Source organism: Anneissia japonica, unplaced genomic scaffold, assembly GCF_011630105.1.
Source record: "Anneissia japonica isolate Jap-2015-1 unplaced genomic scaffold, ASM1163010v1 scaffold287960_len3192837_cov198, whole genome shotgun sequence".
Lineage (NCBI taxonomy): Eukaryota > Metazoa > Echinodermata > Crinoidea > Comatulida > Comatulidae > Anneissia > Anneissia japonica.
The window spans coordinates 1925899-1949435 of record NW_022712725.1 but is presented as its reverse complement, the minus strand read 5'-3'; the positions used below and the strand labels follow the sequence as shown (position 1 = coordinate 1949435).

Sequence of the window (23537 nt, the reverse complement as noted above, 5' to 3'; positions counted from 1 at the left end):
CCTTTAAACCATAGGTCTTGCCCTCTTGGAACATAGGTACTCGATAGGTATTTGGCAAAGAATTCTTGTTTTTCCACTGTTTTTTCAGAACCTTCAGCATATTATACACAACACACAAATTACACAATAATTATATTGTAGCGCTGTCATTCACCAACAGAACAACATTCATGGCACTTGCTGTACAAACAATATCTCACTAAAATATTATAAAGTAATGGTACAGTACATAATCCTTATTTCAGAGAAATTTAAAAAGTGATTGTCCAGAATATACTGTGAATACAGAACAATCAACAGCTTCACTGCCTATTTTAATATTGTCAGGTGTGAAATACAATTTAATTTTTCCATCGCAAAAACTAATACACAACTCTCCAGAGATAAGTGATTAAAGAGTGTACAACTCCATATGAATAAGTAAATGAATGAATGCATAATAAAATACAAACGAAATTCAGAATTCTATAGAGACTTATTTTATCGTTTATGACATGTTTTGTTCAATGTGGAGAAGACTTGAATTTGCATTGGTAATGTACTGTCAAGGACTTTTATAGTCTTCATTTTCTTTGAAATTATTTAAAATGTATGTAAATCAGTATTAATTCACAATCATGAAATTATTTCTGTTTTGTCAGTTATTATTCTAACTCTATCTACCACTGTCATAGTGTTCTTTAAATTGTATTTTTTTTTATTCTTTTGGTTCGTACAGAATCACTTCTCACATTTACCACCAGCTTTAAAACTACCCATAAACAACAAATGAACAAACATCCTTCAAGTCAGAATGTTACTCAAGAAAACACAAAATCACTGTCACCTAGACTGAGCTACTGTAAGGGCTCAATATTCATGCAACATAAACAGATTGGCTTTGTGGGGAGCCCTGCATCTAGCCTTCTATCAACCAAACCACAGGCCCATGTCTGCCTACTCCGCCTCCACATAGGATTTAGATTAAATTGTAAATTGTATAGTAATGTGCACTAAAGAAAATTGGAGTTGAGCCATTTACTGTGATCCTGAACCTATGGATCACATTACCCTCTGCCAAGTATCCTGGTTCCCCATAGTTATGAAGGACATGATAAATCTTGGCAAAAACACATCTATGCAGTGGTGGCTCCAGGAATTTCACAGGAGGTTCAACAAGTCCAACAGATCCAACAGGGATTTCAGACCAAGGGGCATTTGGTCAGGGTCAGGGGAGGAAGGTAAAGAGATTTTATTGTTTAGAATTGTGCATTTACACCAAAATATAAGGAACTACAATCATATCTGGTTAGAATTGTAGATCGGCAAATTAATAAGATTTAATCTGACGACCTCAAGTGGCACCCGACAACTGCAGGTCCATGCTTGTCCAACTGGGTAAATTATTCTCCAATACCTATAGAGTGTTGAAAAATTATCAACATTTCCGCAAGTGTATAAACAGTACTCTTTTTCAGTACCCCCTCACCTCACTTGAAAGTGTACATTATACAAAATGTTGATTTTGTAAAACCATTCTCCAAGACCATAGTTCTGTACTTAGTTACATAAAAATGATTATAGTTAAACTTGCCAGTCGACTGTGCCTAAGTCGAATAATTTCTAAGTCTGTCTTATTTTACATGCCAAATTGTTGTGTTTTCTATTAATCTGTAAGTCGAACAGTATTTCAAATGCATTTTGGATTTGACTTAGGCAAGTTCAACTGTATTATTATATAATATCTTATTTTAGTGTACTGAAGAAAATGATTTTTATTATGATAGTTGAATACCTAATATAATAATATTGAAAATTAATGATTGGTCATGTACCATAACAATCATTATGTTTCATTCAATAAAAACAGTATTAGAAAACAAAAGTTTAATTTTTAATAAATTATGAAAATATAAAAGAATATTCTTGAAGAATACAATCTTGTGGATCAACATGGTTTAATATTATTTTTTTATTGACAAGGATTAATTTCAAACAAAGAGCAACATGCATAGGATTTATGTTATTAACTTTGACCCCGCACAATCAATTTATCATTGTATATTGTTATACAATGGGTTTACCTTACTCAGTGTGGTGTGGCTTTATTAAATGCAGTTTTTAATGTTTGTGTATGGTCCGCATGGTAATTATAATACTGTATTGGATGCAGTTAAAGGGATGGGTTGTTTGTAATGTTTTTCTGAATGTTTTTGTTTATTGTTTTTTTTTTTTTGTATAAAGTAGCACATAAATAACAACAATTTTTTATTACTAAAAGATGAAAAAAATAGTAAGAAGTAAAGATTAGATTGATGTATTAAATCTAACATGATACTCACAGTCTGTCTTGTACTTTTTGTTATTTCTGTTAAGGGCACATTTTTTTTATTCCCGCATCAATAATTCCTGAATTTTTGGTGCGGGCGTGAATGATAATCTAATAAATTTTTCTATTTGCCTCAAGTCCTGTCCAGACTATAATTTTTTTTTTGACAAAAACAACATGTGATGCCTAAATATGGTCATATGATGACATCATGACTATATATGTGCATGCAGAAGATTTTTGTCAAAGAAAATTTGATAGTCTGGACACAGATTTAAGTAGAAGTGTCTCACTGAGTTTATTATAGATTAATTGTTGTATAGTTTTCTATTTTATTTATTGCACATGTTTTGAAATTTGTATGTTTTTCTGAAGCTTGACTTGTATTTATTGTATTACAGGCTAGTACTCAGAAGTTTAATGACCTAGAGAAGTTACTTCTTTACCTCAAGCTTCCCACAGGATCTTCTCTATGCACAAAACCAAAAGATAAACAGTAAGTATAAAATAAAAATTTCTGCTACCATTTTTTTATCGTTTCTTTTAGGTTTATATGTTTTTTGTTATTGTATGTAGTTCTTTCTAAAGTGACATTTTTACCAGGTAATGGAAAACCATAAAAACCATACACCATGGAATATTGATTGTCTTGTATGCTAGCGTTCTGCAAACTCTTTACTTCACGTCCTACTTAGGATTCTAGGAACCTTAACCAAGCCATGTCAGGGACCAACATACCATAACCTGGCAAGAAGTTCTGGTCATGAAAATTACCTCCATGTTCTTCTGATGTACAATAATTTGACATTATCTGTACTATTAGTGACAACATTTTGTATAAACTGCATATTTACTATATGAATGAAGCAGTTTTCCAAAAAATGAATCTTTCACTTTTTTCTCCTGAGCTTTTTCGCGGCCCTCCAAAATTGTTTTGAGAAATAAAATATGGCTGCGGCTGATAGCTTGCGGAACATGTTGTATGCAACATAAACCAAATGCAAGCAAGAAAATGATCGTCTCCTATCCAAAAATGAAGATTTTAAATAGAGAGATAGACAAGTAGTACATTGGCTTAGTGGATGAACATTGTGAAAGAACATTGAACATTGAAGGAAGTACACCCCAATTATTCTATAACAGATTTAGTTTAGTAACATGGCATGATAATGATGATGTCAATGAATGATATTAATCATGGCAATTTGTACTAGTAATGGATATTGTTGATGACATTATAATGGTAATAATGCAGTTGTAGTGTGTAAATGAATGATAGTAAATGACAATCAAATAAGTTTAATCTGCCAACTTTAATAGTGATCAAATACACTGTTTACCCTTCAAAAATATATGATTCATAATAATAACATTAATTAATGGATCTAATGTAGTAGCCAAATCAAAGAGAATGGGGTGGATGGTCCAGTTAATTCAACACAGAAATGGCAGAGAAAAAGTTTCTTTTCTCATAATCTTTTAGCAACCAGTGAGTAATTGACAAACGATTTAGGTGTCTTAATGCTTAATTAAACATAGGGTGTTTTATTTTCAAGTCTTGCTTTTAATTTAACAAATATTAATTATTAAAGGTTTGAAGTATACAAATTATTATCTATGCAACAAGGTCATATACCTGACCTGACTTATTAATATGCGTCGTGATACAAGAACAATGAAATTCAGACTTGTGTGCTTTTGACAAGTTACAGAACACTTTTTTTTTATAAGGACACATTTTATAAGAAGACTGAGGCTGAAATTGCTTAAAAATTAAGAACAAAATAAGAACAAATTGAGGCTGAGGTAAAATTTCAAACGAGGTTTATATTTTTAAAAACCAAAATATTATATCTGTACATTATGTGCAGTAGGTGTGACTGTAATACCCTCTATAATACAGTACAGTAGGTGTATCTGTCTGACATTTGGGGGCCATTTTTTGTGGGGTCATTTTCACCTACAGTATATTCCAGTACAGTGCATACTGCCGCACAATAAAATTTTTTGTTTTTGTTTAAAAGGTGTGTAAACTAAGAACAAAATAAGAACATTTTAAACCTGAAATCGGCCAAAAAATAAGAACACTGAGTCTGGGCAAAATTTTACTGGTTCTTATTAAAAAAAAAAGTGTAATATAATGAATATTATACTATCAGTATCATTATATAGTATCATTATACTTGAAACAAGGTCAAAATTAGAATCAACTTGTTTTGTTCATTAATGTTAATTGGTAAATGCATGCTTATTTATATACAGTAATTAATTCTTATAAAAATTATAAATATAATCTGACAATGAAAATTATACTACTACACTACTGATTCAGAATACATCAAACTTTTAATTTATAAATAAATTTCATTTAAACAGCAATGTAACAAAAGTATACAAAATACTCTCTTGAAAGGGCAAAAGTTTGACTGTTTGCTAAAAAGCAACAACATTTTTGTTGCTTACCTTCCACAGCCGACCATGTTGGTAGCATAGTTTATAAGAAAATAAATGTTTAAATTGTTATTAATTAATATCTAGTTAAAATAAAAATTTCGACTCCCCATCACAAAGTAATTCCTAAGTTCAAATGAGATAAATAAGAGTACTGTACAACAGGATACAACAGCTTACTAACTATAAACTAAAAGGTCAAAGTTCATAACAATGGGACAGTAATTAGCTATGCCAAAGTTAATTGATTTTTTGTAGTTGATTTTTTTGTAGTTTTTTGTTGCTTTGTACACAGTACATTTAGTTTAATTTACTGTAGTTTATGTATCTTTAGTTTGCTAAAAAAAAACTACAATGCTACCAGATAGGTTTATTATAACTTCTAGTACCATCAAATATTGCTTTTTTAGATTGAATAGGAAAATGCACATCCTTGTTGTTTGTAGAAGTTTGTAATACACTAGAATGGCTTTAGGCTTCATGTACTCAAATAGTTGTGAGTTTATTTTTTTTATTTTATTTTATTTCATTTCACAATCAACAGCGGTGTGCCCACCACTTACAGAATGGAATAACATAAAACAAAGAGAACAATAAAAAAACAATCCAGTTGCAATACACACAAAAAACAGTAAAAAATCTAAATATATACAGTACAGACACAAATTATCGCTTCGTATCTGCACGTAACCTCTCGTAATCTGCTTGTAGGTACGTTTTGAACGTAGCTACGAACTACTATGAAGGTCATTGTTATTTTAATTAGCTTTGCAATGATCGTAGGCTGGATCGTCGGGCTGATAAACAATGCGTAAACAATATTGAAATATAGTTTACCAGCTTTCAGCACATGAACAATGTTGCAATTTACTAATAAACAATGTTAGAACTTTGTTTTGTTATATCCTATCTTATTATTAGATCGATCATGTTTTAAAACTGTGTTTAGTTCGCTAGCTAGGAAACCTAGTTGGGCATTCAGTATGTTCGAATTTCGATGTTATTTAGGCCTACGTACAGCCTACATTTTCCCCTATAGAGGAGGAGAGCAGACAGTAGTTATACTGGTAAACTTTCCAATTTGGAGAACTTTGATCAGATATTCTTGTTCTGGTAGTAGGAATTTTCTTCTTTTAAATAATAATACTGATGACAAATCATGTACAAATTATTACGATTTCTACAAATCACGTTGTTTATTGTTTACCATAATTTGAAGCAGAACCTGCAAAGCGATCCAATACTAAATGGAAGTATAGAAATCACTACCTTGCTGAATTAAGGCTAGTCATGCTAGACCACATTTTCCATGTGACATTCGGTCCATGTGACATTTACAACCAATCGACGTTAATTCTCCTTTATATTTGTTATTTATCTTACTAAATCAAGACTACAAAATATTATTTGATGAACAATCTTTTCACATGTGTGTATTGTCATTGAGGACATCATTTTTTGACATTTAATTAATTAATTAAAAAAATAATACAGCAGTACAAACAAGTTGCTGTCGTGGACAGCGAGTGGAAGAGGAGAAAAACAGCTCCATACTTTAAATTAACGGTCTAAACTCGTGTTTGTCATTGACAAATTATCAAGCAATACATTGTTTATTCCAGTAAGCTACAGCAGTCTTTCTACACATACAAATAAACAACATGCTTTTGCTTGTAGGTTTGCTTCGCGTAGACTTGCTTAGGTTGTTTATATCAGGCTATGATGTATCTACGAAGCCTGCGTGCATGTAAAATTGCAATATTTCGTGGCGGTACTGTAACATTAATTTTACGTTTAAATGTTCTAAATGAATCATAATAAATATCAATAGAGTTATCTTTATCAACAAGAGAATTATAAAATTTAGGTAATCGAACAATAAAACTAAATTTAGTAGCATTAACACGAGAAAATTTAACATTGAATAAGGAACTGATAGAATTACAACATCGATAAGTTTTAACAGATAAACCAAAAACGGAAAAAAGCTCAGAACCATAAACTCCATTAACGCAATTAAAAAAAAGAGGTTATTTAGGTCTAGAACTTTAAAGTAGGAAGAATGATGTAATTGGAAGGGATATTACAAGTACGAGAAACAAATTTAACAAATCGTTTTTGAATAATATTAATTTTAGTAAGGCATGTATTAGACATGCAATTAAAAATAACAGAATTAAATTCGATATAAGGCCTAACAAGTGAACAATACAGATTAGTTAATGCTTTTTGGTTCTTAATATTCCAACAGTTGCGCTTAATTAGGCCTAGCATTCTATTACTTTACCTGTTTTATATGCTCATTAAAAGTAAACTTAGAATCAATAGTAATACCAAGGTCACGTTTAAAATAAACGACCTCCAAGATGTGGCTGTTAACATTATAAGGGAAAGAAATTTTACTGTTGTTTAAGTGTGATAGTTAAAATCTTGCATTTGTTAAGTTGAGGGACATTTCCTAAGTGTTGTACCATAAGTACAATATATCTAAATCGTCTTGAATAGATTTGGCATCGTCAATCTCACTAACCAGTTGGAACAATTTAAGGTCATATAGCATATAATAGCCATTGCGAAGTAAAATTATGAGGCAAGTCATTGATGAAAAGATTAAAACATAAAGGGCCTAAAATAGTGCCTTGAGGAACACCAGATTTTACCGATGTCCATTCAGACGTAGCACCCTCAATAATAACTCTCGGTTGTCCATGTGTAAGATAGCTACGAAGGAGTTTCAATAAGTTACCAGTAACGCCGAATTTAGAGATCTTGTAAATGAGTAGTAAACTCGGTTTATGGGTTGGATGCTGGCATTAGTCCTTCGGCAATGTATCTTTCACATTAGTGCGTCTACCTGGGAGCGAGGTAGCTGGTAGGAGGCGATTGATGTGGCACAAAGTGGTCTTATGCTGAATTGGTCAGGTACAGAAAAGAAGAGATTATACATTTAGTATAATTGATTAAATTATTCAATGACCAGGAAAAAGAGCTCCAGTGACCAGAAAAAAAAAAAAAAAAATTCCTTTGTAACCCAAAGGGAAAACTCACTAGAATATACCAAAAAATTGTGAAAATCTGAAAGATTGTTAGATAAAAAAAATTGGTGAATATCAAATTGGATCCATGACTCAGTAGTGTATTCAAATTGTAGTCAAACAGAATTCCTATGTGATTTAATATTACCTTATGTAAGGTTTCCTAATCATCAAATTAAATTTTTGTTTCTTCAGTTTAAATCGAGCATCATCAAATCGTCCTGCACATTGGCGAGGCTTGAATTGGATCCGTACCCACCTCGAAGAAAGTGCTGAAACATCACTATCTAAGCAGGACATTTATGAAGATTACAGGTGAGTTATTAATGTTATTAATTAGCATTAATCAATACTAATTATATATGTTGATTATTTGTTTCTAATAAATGATCAATAATTATAAAAATATTAGTTACTAGATATGAACTGATCTTTTTAGTGTAATAATTAGGAGCTTTTCATTTGTTTCTTTTTATTTTTTTGCATTATTATACTCTAATTTAGTTGTAGTTTTCTAGATTTTTGTGTTTGTGAAGAAATGAACTGTGATCAAACGATAAAGTTATTACATTGTGATATATTCCAGAAGACATGATCTAATGTAACTATAGTAAAGCATTATAATCAGAGAGTGAGATGATGTAATAACATGACTCATCTCCTGTTTGACACCCAAATTGTAAGCACGATAACTCGCCTGAAAGAAATGACATAGAATCTCTTTTCTACAGTGTAGCCGCTTTCAGAGAATAATACTAATTAATAATAATAATATATTTTTACAAAACATAACTTAATATTAATACTTAAAATGAAGTTTTCCTTTCCCAGTATATTTACCCCTGTCTCAACATTTGTCCCAATATTTTGTCAATTTCGTTATTCTAATATTCCATATCCCCATCATCCCTATCTTAATATTTTCTATCCTGATATCCCTATTCCAACATCCTCTATGCTATCATCCTCTATCCAAACATCCCTATATTCCTACAGTATTCTCATATCCCTGCCCAACATTCCCTACCCTTAAGTAAACTATCTTAACATTCCCATCCCAACTATTCCATCACTAGTGAAATCTAATCAAATCATCAAACATTTATGTCTTGCCCTTTAACCAATTACAAAAGAAAAAGTACAAAAGAAGCAATAGCAGAATCAAGTTAATATATAAATTATTTAAATAATAATATTTGGACAAAAAATACGTATTTAACTCTTTCTTAAAAATGAGGAAAATTTGTTAATTCTTTAATATTATTAGGAAGTTTATTCCAATAAAAAGGAACTTGGTGGTCCAACATTCTGTTATTCCAACAACCTGTTCTACCACTTCCTATTCAAAATCTGCTATTCCTTTAACTTTCTCTCCAAAAAATGAAATGTTCAATTATCTGTATTGTGCTAATGTATATCACCTTATATGTTAGTTGATAGATATAGTCTGTGTAGGTACTTATATGAATATTTTGTTTATAAATTATTGAGGTAATTTTGATCCTACCATTAAATTAGAATCATATTAGTGAATACTTAACTTCAATTTTTGTTGTCTAGGCAACAGTTCATCGATTGGATCAAATTTTTGTTATTTGGTAATTTAAAGTATGAGCAAGAACATGATATAAAATGATGAATATGGTGCATCTATTTGGTGCCATGCTTCTTTAGATGCACTATCACAAGGAAATACGATCTGATACACTATGCATGAGAATATATTCTGTTAGAAAAATTAATATTGACCATAGAATTCTATTGTTATGTTGTCCTATAGAATACAGAACTTCACAGAAAGAGTACAGTATGGCATTTTCTACAATTTAACAACATGCTGATTGATCAATATGGCGTATTGAACTAAATGTACATACTGTACTATTATCAATAACTCTATACAGATCAAAACTCTATTGTGTTTGTCTGTGTGCGCATGAAATAGAGGTTTAGTATGTTAAGCAGTAGGATTGTTTGTTTATGCTTTATATGTATTTATGTGGTAATATAAGCTGGTGCGTATATTTTAGCTTTACAAAACTTTTGGAAAGTTCTCGAGTGTTTTTTTTATATCTTTATAAATTTATTCATCTGAAACTTAACAGAAGTATGAAATATGAATATTCATCAGATGTATTGACATTTCGTCATGATCTATCATATGATGGATTACCAAAGATAAAACAAATCCTTCATTATCACCACTATCACTGTCTCTATCATCAGCATTGTCATCATTGTCATTGTAATATCGTCATTATTATGATGAAATTAACAAATAAATGGTAATTCTGTGTGTTATTCTAGGCTGTAAGTAACATCAGTGTCACCTCTTTTCTCAGATTTTGGGCACTTCACATCATTCATAGTTAATTGATGATTATTATCTCTTTCAGGGTTTGAATTTCCCCACAGCACTGACAGCAGTTGCTGTAGAAAGGGCCTTCCACTGCTGTTGTAAATCCCAGGCACCACAGCAAGCACTTGCTGTTAAGTTCCCTGATCCGGGCCTAACAATGGATTATACAATTGCATATAGGTCTACATTATTCTTAAAACAATTTTCCAAGCTTGTTCCTGTAGAGGAAGAATAAAACAGTGAAGCCAAAGCCCACAGCAGCTACTGTATTGTAGATGGAGCATTTTGAGGAAATTCGAACCATACTCTATCATGAATGCTGTTATTGTTACTGTATCATTGTAGTCTTCATTAATCATGATGACAAACAATAATGTTAATAAATACTATAGATGTAAATTTCTTTTAGACCAAAATAATGCAAAAAAATACTTGCTTTTCTTGACCAGATGAAATTCTTTGATCATTTGAAAATACAGTAATAACTTTTATTGATTAGGGGTCATTCACAAATTATCAACATTTTCACAAGTATACAAACAGTACTATTTTTCGGTACCCCCTCCCTCCCCTCTGAAAGTGTACAAAAAATGTTGATTTTGGCTTTTGCAAAACCATTCTCCATTTTTTTTTGTGAAGTCAATTAAAGCAATGTACTTGGTTACTGAAAAATGAATATTATATCCATGGCTACATTATAATTTTACCATTATTTGACATATTGCATCTTATTTTGAATCATCATTTTTATGCAATTGTAAAAGTGTACACATTTGTATACCCTCTCCCCCTAGCATACTGTTTGTTGATATTGCCTTAGTCATCATCATCATCATCATTGTCATTGTCATCAACATAATCATCAAATAGACTGAATGGAAATACTATTATGTTTATGGTGATGATGATGATTTTTTCTCCTAATAACTGGTCCACCATGTATAAAGATCAGTATCAGTTTGATGATTGTAAATCTGGAATATCTGACCTTTACATACATTATTGCATACTGAGTCACCATACTTTTAAGTATACAGTATATCTTTAATTATGCTACACAGAGCGAACATAATCCACCCCAGTTTATATCAAAACTCAAGACTAATTCAGTCTACATTAATGCATAAACCTGATAGCGCATACTGAAATTAAAATTTTAGAAGCAGCCGCAGGTGTGTCCAACCTACCACTGACCTCCCTCCCCTCCTCCCCATTATACTGTAGCCATTATCATTCCTGTTCAACAGTTGTAGGGAGTGAGGTTGAAACATTTTCGGCTAATTTTTGGTCATTCAGTATTTTATCACATTAGCCATTCTAATCCTTGTATGGTATGGTGGTATTGGTGGTGGTTGTAGTTTTGGTTGTTGTATTTGTGGTGGTCAACGGCAATGGAACGTTTTTTAAAAAGTTGGGAGGGGGAATTTCATAAGGTCCATTATGCGAGCGAAGGGAGCACCTAGGCTGACAGCTGGGGGTCTAGGGGCGAAGCCCCTTGGAAACTACAGATGTTTGACGAAATTTGGTGCATTTTATTAGTTATTTTATAGGTATCAAGGTACTGTACTGTAATTGTTTCCAAAATTACAGTGAATTATTTATCATGAGTGATATCCTCGATATGGGTATTCCCTGATGAAACCTTCTCTTTTCTCCCAATGGATAACAATTATATAGGAGCCCGGAAATGGTACTTCAACTGTGGCAGGTCCAGGAAATTGAAATAGAGGGGACCCAGGGGAGGGACTTGCACAGATGGAGTGTCCACCCACCTCAGCCCTAAAATGGTTGGGACTAAGGTAAGAAATGGTTAAAATAAAGGGAACTATAGCGTCACTTCATAAAGTCCTGTGCCTTAATACAGAATGGATGCAAGGCGGTTAATTCCATTCTTTTCTTCATGCTCGAGGGTAAGTTTCAAGGAAACTTTACAGACGTCAATCGACATCTGGTTGGTCAACTCAGAAAGGAAACTTGTAATGTTCGTTTGAAAAAAAAATAAAAAATCCATATTGTATAATAATAGGTCGATTTATAAGGCGCAAATAAATAAGGCTTTGCATAGCGTTCGTTAAATGTTGGTCACTGGTGCTGGGAACCGTCACAAAATTAGAATAATAATAAATAATAAAAATTACAATTTAGTAATCATATTTCCATGTTTCCAAGTACAATTCAAAAAAATATTTCCTTCAGTGGCGTAACAGGTGGGGGTGGGGACATGCTGCACACACACACTCCCCCACTCCCTCCGACGGTTTTTACCGGGCTGACCAAGCCGTCGTATCGGCTGGGTAATAAGATTAAAGAAAGAAGGGGGAGGGAGGGAAAGAGAAAGAAGGGGAAAAGTAAGAGAAAGAGAAAGAAGGGGAAAAGTAAGAGAAAGGAAAAAGGAAAAGAAAAAGAGAAGAGAAAAAATAAAGACAAGAATAAAAAGGAAGATATCATAATGACTAGACTCACAACACCTTGCAACCCCATCTCCACTTGAAAACACTGTTAACACACACATTTAGACTACAGTAGACACTATGGCAATGTAATGATCATTCTGAAGGTATTAACACATATCTTCTATTTATTGTGGTATATATTGATTTTATTTAGAAAGTCTATTGAAGGTCTAAATATGTGTACTTAAACGTACACATATCCATACATAAAATGTTTCGATAATAGAGTATTTCATAACAACTTGCTGCGTGTGAAAGTATTTTCATGTACTGCATATCCCGGAAAGAAATTCCCATGATTTCACAAGGGTTTATTGTGATATCTTATAATCTTTACTGGCCTCGGAGTTGAGTTAAAATACAAGACATAACCTGTTTTTTGCAATACATGATTAAATTTATAGACATGACATGTGTATGAAACATATAAAATTTAAAGTTGATAACTTATTTTATAATATACCTAATGAGCAAATCAATGATTTGATTGAATTTTAATGGTGTTCTTTTCTGCTATAGATTTTATCAGGCGGCAGTTATGTTTAAATGTAAAATTTTATAAAATTCTAATAAGAAACTGATGAAACGTATTCATTTTTTGACATTTTATTTGAAAATTTATTTTGATTTTTCAATTTCCTGCAATTTTTTTTAATGTAAATTTCTGTAATTTCTTTTTTGTCAATTTTCTGCTTTTTTTTAAAAATATTTCTTTTATACATTCAATTCAGCCTTTGCTAAAATGTGTGCATTTTAGAATATTAAAGATTGAATAAATATACCTCAAATAATTATTATTTAAAAAAAAAAATCCTCTTTAACTTTGCTCTCTACCTGTTTTAAATGTCTTGCAAGGAATATTATAGTGTTCAGTGTTTCATTGATTTATTCATAAAACCTTATAAAAGAGAAGAAAAATGCATTATTAAATGTATTAAAAAAAAACCTTTCCTTGTTCTAATTTTCAAATGAAAAGCAAGTAACTTGCTTATGAATATTAATTTTTATTGTTTAAATTTATTAGCTCAGTTCTCTTCATCGTCCACACAATAATATTTGAAGTAATAAAATATTAAAATATGATAAATATTCTAAATGTTCCAGAAATTCACACATTTGTATGGACAATGTGTTAGATTAAACACAATATAAAGTACTGTAGTACACATCACTGTACATTTATTCGCTTAGCATGTCGTATGCTTATTTAATTATGATATAAGTAAGCCACATGTCCGAGCTGTCAGATCTAATCATAAAGAGTTCAAATATGTGTTTATAGTTTCATTTTCCCTTAAGAATTTTCATTTGGTCAAATATTTGTATCCTTTTGCATGTACAGATTTCATTAAGTCCAGACACGTTATTCTTTATCTTAAACCTGTTCCTACCTGAGACTATGATTTCCACACTAACCCTTTTATATTTGTCTGTTAACCAGTCATAAAGTAATTTTCACATTTAATAAAATGAAAGCTACTATACTCTATAAAAGCCAAGCTTAAAATTATATATTTTTAGAACATTTTAAAATATAGGGTAGGCTCATGGAGAATGGTAGAATAATAGAGTAAACATTTACAATTATTTATAATTGACTTCAAAATTGTTGATAGTCGTACAGTAAATTAGAGCCACGAAAATTGGACTGGAGATAAACTTTGTTTATAAGGTCATTATGATAAAATTTTATTAACTAAAAAACTGGACAATATTTAAAACGATGTGATTTGTTTGTGCACATGTCACTATTAAACATGTTTGCTTTTTTTTCTCATGTGAGAGCAAAAAGGTAAAAATATTTAGCCACATATTTGAGGACGTGTTTACGCAGCACTTTTAACTCAATAAATTGTCGGAAAACAGCCATTTTATTATTTTTCACTGTGGAAATAAGGGCCAAAGTTTCCGATAAATTTTCGGATGGGAATCTGATAATTTATCGGAAAATGCTCTGAATGCGAAAATAAATAACCTTTGACTGATGACAAATCACAGTCATGCAAAGAATATTTTTGGGTAGTTAGTTTCTAAGGCTACTATTAGTTAGTGGGCCTAGTATCAAAAACAATAATAAAAAGTGAGTAAATTTGTTTGTGCTTATTAAATATTAAAGAAAGCCTGAAATAGCTGTGCTCCGACATTGACGGTGCCTTGTTAGGTCTACAGTAGGTCTATACCTGCCTATAATTTATAAGTACAATGAAACATAATTGTGACAGTTCATTTTCCAGAGTGAGATAGTAACTAAACAATTTCATTCTTGGCCTAGGGATATCATCTTACCTGCTAGGTCAACAAGAAGGACTTTTGATGTTGAACACATTGCATTGTTGCCCATAGTTTTGCATGATGGGATAAAATATTTGGAGGCAATTTTGAGATAAATTATCGGAGAAATTATAAGTGCTACGGAAAGACGCCCCTATATTCAACCCCCGGCCCGCCAAAGATTTTGATCCGGCCCTACGCAACATTGCTAAAAATAAATAATTTTCCGTCCGATTTTCAATACTTACAGAAAAAGTTTATCTGTTAATAAAAATATGACTACCTACTTTAGCATTATAAGTGTTTCTTAGTGTAGCTCACTATATCTATCTAGTGTCTTGCCATGGGGAGAGGAGACGGGTTGGTGATTCTTGTCCTAATGACAATGTGGGAGAGGAAGACTGATAGGGATAAATGATTAAGTGTAGTGGAGATCATTGATATGATGTATATCTAACTATTAGCAGCCCTAGTGGCGGATTTATGGAACAAGATCGTAGGCTTGTCATTCTGTTGAAAACACTGCTTTGATGTGTCTTTACGCTCTGAATGTGCCATTTCCGGGAATCTAGAGGTGTTTATTTAAAAAAATTGCTCACCTCAGCCCCAACCATGGTTGAGCTGGAGTAAATCAAGGAAAAGGTAATCTGACTCCTCGTCGGGAACTTTCTGCCGCTGATCTTTTTTTCAACTACTTAGGACATTGATGGTAATTTTTTTTTCTAGTGGTAGAAGGAGATTTGTTATATCCTCCCACCTTTCCCTATGCCAACTGCGTTCCCTCATTTTTACAAAACAAGGCTTGTCTTAGATGATGTCGAAAAACCAAGGCTAATAATATGCCTATTAGGAAGACTTGTAAGCCTATTAAAGTGGGTGGGGCTGACATTAAAAAGAATTGGAAGTTAAAATTTATGTCGGGGGCCCCCGGTGGTCTCAATAGATTGAAACTGGCCCCCAGCTTAAAAAGGTTGAATACCAGAGTAATAGGCCTATTAGGCCAAAAAAGAAAATTAGTTTCTCGCCTCCTTGCGCATCCATTTCCTCTGCCTCACCAATTTCTCCCCCACCCCCACACCCCCTTTATTTTATGAAATGTATGAAAATCTGGCTCTCACATCAGAAAAATTCCTCTCTTGATTGTTCGTGGTTAGGGATACATGTGGTATGAATCATGCCTAATGCTTCTTTTATTTGCTAATTAATTTCAAATATTGTCTATCCTTAATATTACGAACGATTATAAAAGTTATAATACAGAAAAATATAAGGTAATTTTATTGATAGCTCCTTAAATTTTATTTCTGTTTTAGATCCATACATGACTGTTGCTGGTATAAAGCAACTTCTTATGCCTTCAGATATGACCTTAAGACCACAAACATGGTAATTTTTGTAAGCAAAAATTATAGTTGGAGCAATAGATATGCCCAAGAATTATGCAAAACATATTTTACGACCCAGCAGTAGGAATTTTCTTACAGTTGCTTGTTACATCAATTTCCACATTCCAAACATATAGTTATGTAATTTTGATACTATACTTTGTAAAAATAACACTAACATTTAATGCTTAGCATAGTTGGCCTTTCTCAACATCATTTTTGTTGATTTATGGTGGAATTACACTGTGCTCTTCATGGAGCTTTTTCCAATTGCATTTGTTTATTCATAATTCTCTGAATCTCATTGTATTTATGTACATTAATCAATAGTAGAAAGAGTACTATGCTCAAAAATATGAATTCATCAATATCATAGAAATTCATTGGTCTACTTTTTCATACCCCGGATGGCTGTTGAATATGAAGCTCTCGATTATGTTTAAAATATAAAAGCCTAGGCAATATTTTAGTGTTAAAGTCTATGTGCAAAGACTTGTGTCTATTTACAAATGTAGTAAATACAATTTACTGCAGTGAATTTTATGAGAAGTAGCATTTTAGAAATACAATGATCAAATAACAAAGTAGGTAAGTGAAAGTAAAACATTCATATTTTATTAGGATATATAAATAGAAATGTTAATTTCTTGCACAAAATCAACAATAGAAAAAACCCTTTAATGTCAGTTCTTAATGTTAGGCCCTAACGTTCAAATTTTGACAGAAATCAAGCTGTTTTTCTGAATAACTGGGGGTGGGAGGTGGCTTTCTTTGCATGGTATGTAAATTAGTTGGTCACTGAGGAACAGAAAATAGGAAATTACAATAAAGACAAACTCAACAATGATGATTACCCTCTCAAAATGTTTTTGGATCATATTCATTGGATGTTAGAGAAAGAAATTTAGAAATAATATACAGTAGAATTGCTGCTATTTTCTATTTCTGTTATTAGGTCTCTGTGTAAATTATTTATTACCTTAATAGCCTTGGATAATGCTATTGTTTATGCAATACGTATCATATTACATGCTGCATACTGTACCATTAGAAGGATGAAAACATTGGTGTCAATTTGACTTTGGTTGGGAGGGAATGGAACTACAAATAGTTAATAGATGTTGCTGATGAGCTCTGCTGGAATATATAATAAATTTTTAAAGATACTGAACTATTTAATAATATAATTTACAACATGTACAGTACTATAATGTAGGTAAGATTTAAATGACTGAATATCACAAGTTAGCTCAGTTGGCTAAACTGGTGGTAGCCACTGAATGTGCACTGAGTCGTGGAGATCCTTAAGCAACCTTTGTCCCTGGTTCACACTAAATTGCTGCTCTCCTGTGTTTCAGCTAGAGGGCTGGAATGCGAGTATAATATGTAGCGCATCATCTTTCAGAAGGTTTTACTGCCCAATTGACCATTCCGGAGTCATGGAGTGTCAAGCAAACTTAACAACAGACCAATCAGAACAAGGCCAGGAATATGCGCGTCTTACAAACTCATGTATTGTTGCGCACATACACGTTTTTGCGTATGTTTTTACACTGCCATTGTGTGTGTCCTTAGGAGAGACTTGTTTTGTGAACTTATTTTTTTAAAGATAGTCAGAGGAAGGCGGAAAAAAGATGAAAATAAAATTTTGTTTAAATTCTTATTTAGCAAATTGTTTCGCCAAACAAGGTATCACCAAACCGGGCATAAGTCTTTTGTAGGGTATTCTGGATGTGTTTCACATGGAAGAGAACCAGTCCAGTCCACAGGAAATACACTCCTCAAAGAAGTAAAAAGAAAGCATTATTAGAGTTTTGATATTTATTTTTGAGTTTTTTATTTTTAAATTTTAATACTTCAGTAATATTTTTTTCCTGTTTTTTTTTTTGTAGAAGTTTTTGTGAAATGTCTGACGACCAAGTGCTAAGTACTGCAGACTTTGGTAAGCTTGTAAGACAAGCGTTTCCAAAAATAACGGTGCGACGTCTTGGCACCAGAGGCAATTCCAAATATCCTTCATTAATTCATTATTCATTATTGTTTTACTGTTGTATGTATTTATTTAGTAATTATTATATGATTAATTATAATTTACTATGTCATAAGTTATTCATTACAATTTCTTATACAGTATTAGTTCATTATTCAGTAGTTATTGATTCACTAGTATTATATATTGTTATATTTATTCATTAATTCTCCATCTCTTGACCCTTGCCTGATAGAAGGCCCAGGTGACCTCTTGCTTTTGACACCCTATTGACATCTTTGGAGTCACCATTGCATGCCCCAAACCCAGTTTACTGAATGTAGAAGTGAAATCTTTGAAATCTTGTGGTTCTTAACTGATTTTTACGTATTGCTACAGTGGCATCAATAAGAAAACAGAGGTCCGTCCACCATCTTTACCAAACCTTGACGTAATCAGTACACATAAACCAGTAAGTACATTGTTTTTGTTATTAATATGTCTTTATACAAATTCAATGGAATCTTGCTTGTTTAATTTTAAATTATTTCCAATCAACAATTATGCCTGTCAAATAAAGTTAAAATGTAAGACAAGGAAATATTATCTTGAAATGAATTTAATAAGCATAAATTCAGCCCCTGGTAGAAAGCATTAATAATTCATGTAGCATCTGAAAGACCAATGATTGTGTACTGACATATTCATTATCATCTGTTCGTTTATATCACAGAGATTATTATTAATAATAGTTTTCACTATTTAAAAAAAAATTATATATTGGCCTATTAATTCTAACTTTCTTTATGTCTTCATTTTTCAGGGAAATGGATCAATCCTTGGTGGTGAACAACAGATTAAAGACTCTGCAAATTTTGTAGTTTGCGAGTGGGCATCCAAACGTTTCGGGTGTTCTTTCAATACAGTTGTTGATATTGCTAAACATCTTGTCAATAATAATAAAGTGCAGGGAAAGTCTGCTGCAGCCTTTAACCTCCTTGTTGAACATCCATCGAAACAAATGCTCCACAAATTCCGAACTGGTATCCTGACCCATAAGGAGACTAACCTTCACCTCCAAAGAACAATTCAACGTCGCCAGAAGCAGAAGATGCAGTCCGAGGCTAACAATAAGTCAAATCTAAACTCTCCTTCAAAATCACAAACACCAATAGCAAAGCAAGTAGACAAATCAAAAAACGATGAACCAATGGAGATAACATGCAGTGACTACCAATTGAAATTTGATAGTGACAGTGGACATTCTCGAAGTTCGGATTCAAGTTTCAGTGGTAGTGATGCCACTACTGATAACGATAACTCCTCACCAAAGAAATTGTGCAGCACAGCTAACCATCAGATCAACACCAATATGGACAATAAGGAACGAATCAATCCAAAGGAAAGCCCAAATACCAGGAAGCTAAAACCACTGATGCCAAAAACCTCAATCTCTGAAAGCCAAAGTCGACCGGTGATCTGTGTAATGGGCAGTCCGATTACAGGATCTCCAATGGCGGGAACACCAACTAGGCAAACCTCTACACCTGTACTTCCACTGGCAAACCTCAAAGATCAAACGTATCTACAGTTAATTACTATAGCGCCCAACACACCAATCATGCAAGATATAAAAGGAAGTGGTGGCCCAACTATTGAATCGATCAAGAAGTTGCCAACTGTAGTAGGTGGAAGTAGCATTCCTGTAAGTTGTCAACATTTAGTGAAAACGTCAGACACAAGTGTAAGAGCAGCGATTGTAGCTAGTCCATGCTCCGTTATGCCAAACTCAACCACAAAAAGCAGTTCAGAAGGGGTAAGGGTTGTTCAGGGAAGTATCCAGAAGGTCACACTAAATAGCACACCTTCAAACCTGACTCCTAATATATCAGTGCCTGCTGTGTTTTCAATTCAACAGACGCCGATAAGCATGTCATCTCCAAGTGAACCAGTGCCGGCATCAACTGCTTCAATGATAACTTGCATGCCACCAGTACTAACAAATAATCCTGCAGGTCATTCTCAACAGTTCTCTATTTCTGTTGCTGGTAGTGCTGTTAATGAGAAACTTGTCCAAAGTCAAGGTAAATGTCTTGCAGCTTCCCTTAACCAAGGACCACTTTCCCAACAGAATCATCAACGCGCACTTGAAAGCGAGTCACTGAAACAGGAGACACAGAAAATTTCAGAGCAAACATTTACTGATAATTCAAGCTCTGCCACTCTACTGAAGCTAATAGACCTTCAAAAGCTTCCTCAACCGAAGGCAGCCACACAAGAAAAGCAAAACACTGGTCAACTGCATTTGCCAACAGGTAGTAAATCTAATCCCAACACTTCCCTTCTACATAACATGCTGGTGTTACAGAATAATGGCAGCATCCCAGAATGGCAAAATCCTTGCTCATCACCCTCACTTCAAGTTCTGAACTCAACCATTCCAAGAGCAAGTGCCACCACGGCTAATGCAAATGCAAAGACAAACAGTGCATCTCAGGTAGTCCCCGACAGCAACAGTAGTACTGTTTACAACGTCAAAAACAACACACATCCAGCTCTCTTGAATTCTGGCAGTATGAGTGTGCCATCAAGTCCAAGCTACTTATCTCATTCCCAAATAGCACAAACATCTGGACAGCAATATGTTATTCAGACATTGCCATCACCAGGACCATCTGAAGGAAATGTTTTTAGCTTCACACCAATTGCAAACACGACGAGTATCCTTCCAAATGGTGTCCACATGAATCTGAAAGCAATGCCAAAGCCAAAAGCTACCATGGGCGTTAAACTTAATCTTTCTGAACAAAATCCCAAATTGGTGATGTGTCAGGAAGCACCACGGCAGGTACCCAAAACAGCAAGACAGGAACTGATGGCCATAAGAGGTGTACAAGGCAATATTGGTCCTGTCAGACATCGTAGGGCATCATCATCTTCACGGAAAAAACTTAACCAACCCTATAGTGCTTCAAAAACAAAGGTTGTCCCCGGAGGAGTAACTTCTCCAGGAAACAGCAGAAGTGCAACTCCAGTGTCTCCTATGCTTTCTAACTCTGGCAACGTTCAATTATTTCAGTCAGAATCTGAGAGCATGCCTCCACCATCACCAAACCCAGTAACAGTTGAGGTGTCTCCCGGTGTTGCTCAGGGATCTAACAATTTATTGACTAGTAGAAGTGCTACTAGTTGGGGACGACACCGTAGACTTTCAGGACCACCAGCACAATTAAATTTTTCAGGTGTCTGTGCACAGTTGACAAATAATGTGATAAATCGTGCTTTATCATTGAAACAAAGTCAAAGAAGTCAGTCGGTGCCATTGCCGGAATTAGGTTACGAAGCTCTCATCCCCAATTCACAGTCAATATGGAATGCAAAGCAAAATTTGACCCAGCTACCCCAATTACAGGTGATAAGTATTAGTGAGGAAGATTTCCTTGGTTCTGATGATCAAGATGGAACTGACATGAGCACAACTAACTCGGTAAGTGCTGGCAATAATAGTATGCTGGAGCATTCCTGGGATCTGGATGGAGACGACCCAGTGTTGACGAATCGCAACGCAGCAAACACTATGCTGACAAGTACTTTGAGAAACACAGTTACGGAAGATGTAATAGGCAGTGGATTAGGACAAGACAATCTGCTTCAGCAGTTAAGTACAAATTCTAGTTTCTCTGGGAGTGACAATTCCATGGACATGGAAACCACAGACTCCTTGGATGCTTCCACCTGGTCCCTAGGTCATTTCTCATCTCTTCCCTGTGGATCATGAAATTATTTATAACATTATTAATTGTGTGTGAACATAGGGCAAGGGGTGAGATTGAAGGTGTCCCTCCCCCCCCCCCCTTTTTTTTGCGGGGGGCTGGGGTGGGGGAAGCATTAAAATATGGCAGGGAGATTAAAGCACCAAAACGAAAGTGTGTGATATTTGACAACTGACAAATGACACAAATTGTGATGTACTTTGAAGAAATGGTCACAGTTTGGGTTGAAGTGCAGTCCTTTGTTAGAAATTTGTCTATTTTTTGGCATAGTTAGTTAACAAAGTAGTTTTTCTAAAGTAGTGAGTGAGTGAATGATGGCAGCTATGCACCAAATATTTTAGTCCTAATAGTTTGTTTATTTTGATATCTTTGCTGTTTCGATTCCTTTTAAAGTTTGAATTGAATTTTCAAAATAGGGTATCATCTTCTTTCATTTATTATTTAATAATTGTGGTTTATCCTCTATTATTATTGTAGGTATTAATAGTTATAATTGAGAAAAAATGTGTTGCTTTTTTCTCCTGAAATAAAAATACTTCATAATGGAATGTACCAACTAATTCAAAAGGAGTGTTCTTTTTATCAGAATAATTTGAAACAGTTCTGTTGAATTCATTTTTTGTGTTAGTTTCTGGTATAAATTTTAAAGGATGACATTGTTTTGAGTCAAATTTGGTCTTTCTGATTGGATACACCATAAAGCTGACCGTAAACATAGAATACAGTCATTAACTATCTGCATGCAATTAATATATGAGTTTGCTTGATACAACTCTCACCATTCTGACTGTTAAACTGTTCACATCTAAGAATTATTTATTGATTACATATTTGTTTACGAGCAGCTGCTAATCATCATTTCCATTCCTCTTAATGATCTAATCATTTTACTATTTTTATGTTTATATCCAATCTTGTTTGTATAATATATGGTATCTACTGATAGTTCTTTTTAAAATATATTGATCACATTTTCAAATAATCAAAGCATATTATTTTTTGGGATGACTGTTTTTTCCCCCATATTTTTCAATTTGTATGAAGTTCTTAAAAAGGGCATACATATGTCACGGTAATTATTAAAAAAAATAATAAGGGCTTTCTGGTAATAACGCCGTCCACCATGACACACCCTTAAACCTATTAGAAGTGTTACTAGAGACCAAATGCTTCAATTTCATATCAGTGCATTTCCCCATATTATATTTTGTCCTTAGCGTAGATTAGATTATTTATTTAACTTATTGTCTTAATCTTATTGTACATATATACTGTATACATATATTATATGTCTAACGTGTGCTCTGGCTTTTGTATTGCTCAATCATACCTTTTACTTCTGCAATCTCCAATCGAATTAGCTGCTTGTTTAGATGTAGCCCGATTTGTCTTGCCCAAAATACTTTTGTTTCTCGTTATTAACATGTATTATGACCGCAGATGATGTAGGTCAGTGACCCGTAAATCAAAAACACAGTTCTGTTATTCTCAAAATAAGTGTGATTATTTTGCTGAAATTGATATCAGAATCAA

At 33.3% G+C, this 23537-nt stretch overlaps 1 protein-coding gene across 1 annotated transcript in view; it reads left to right on the top strand.

Annotated features, from left to right (window-relative positions):
* LOC117108049 overlaps nt 1–23531 on the top strand; it is a 46330-nt gene extending 22799 nt beyond the window's left edge. Inside the window, exons 3-7 of the mRNA XM_033249897.1 lie at nt 2710–2804; nt 7990–8109; nt 18155–18271; nt 18619–18703; nt 19055–23531. Coding sequence (XP_033105788.1) covers nt 2710–2804; nt 7990–8109; nt 18155–18271; nt 18619–18703; nt 19055–22009 — 3372 coding nt within the window. The 3' untranslated portion in view covers nt 22010–23531. The remainder of the gene's footprint in view (nt 1–2709; nt 2805–7989; nt 8110–18154; nt 18272–18618; nt 18704–19054) is intronic.
* Nucleotides 23532–23537: the final 6 nt, after the last annotated feature.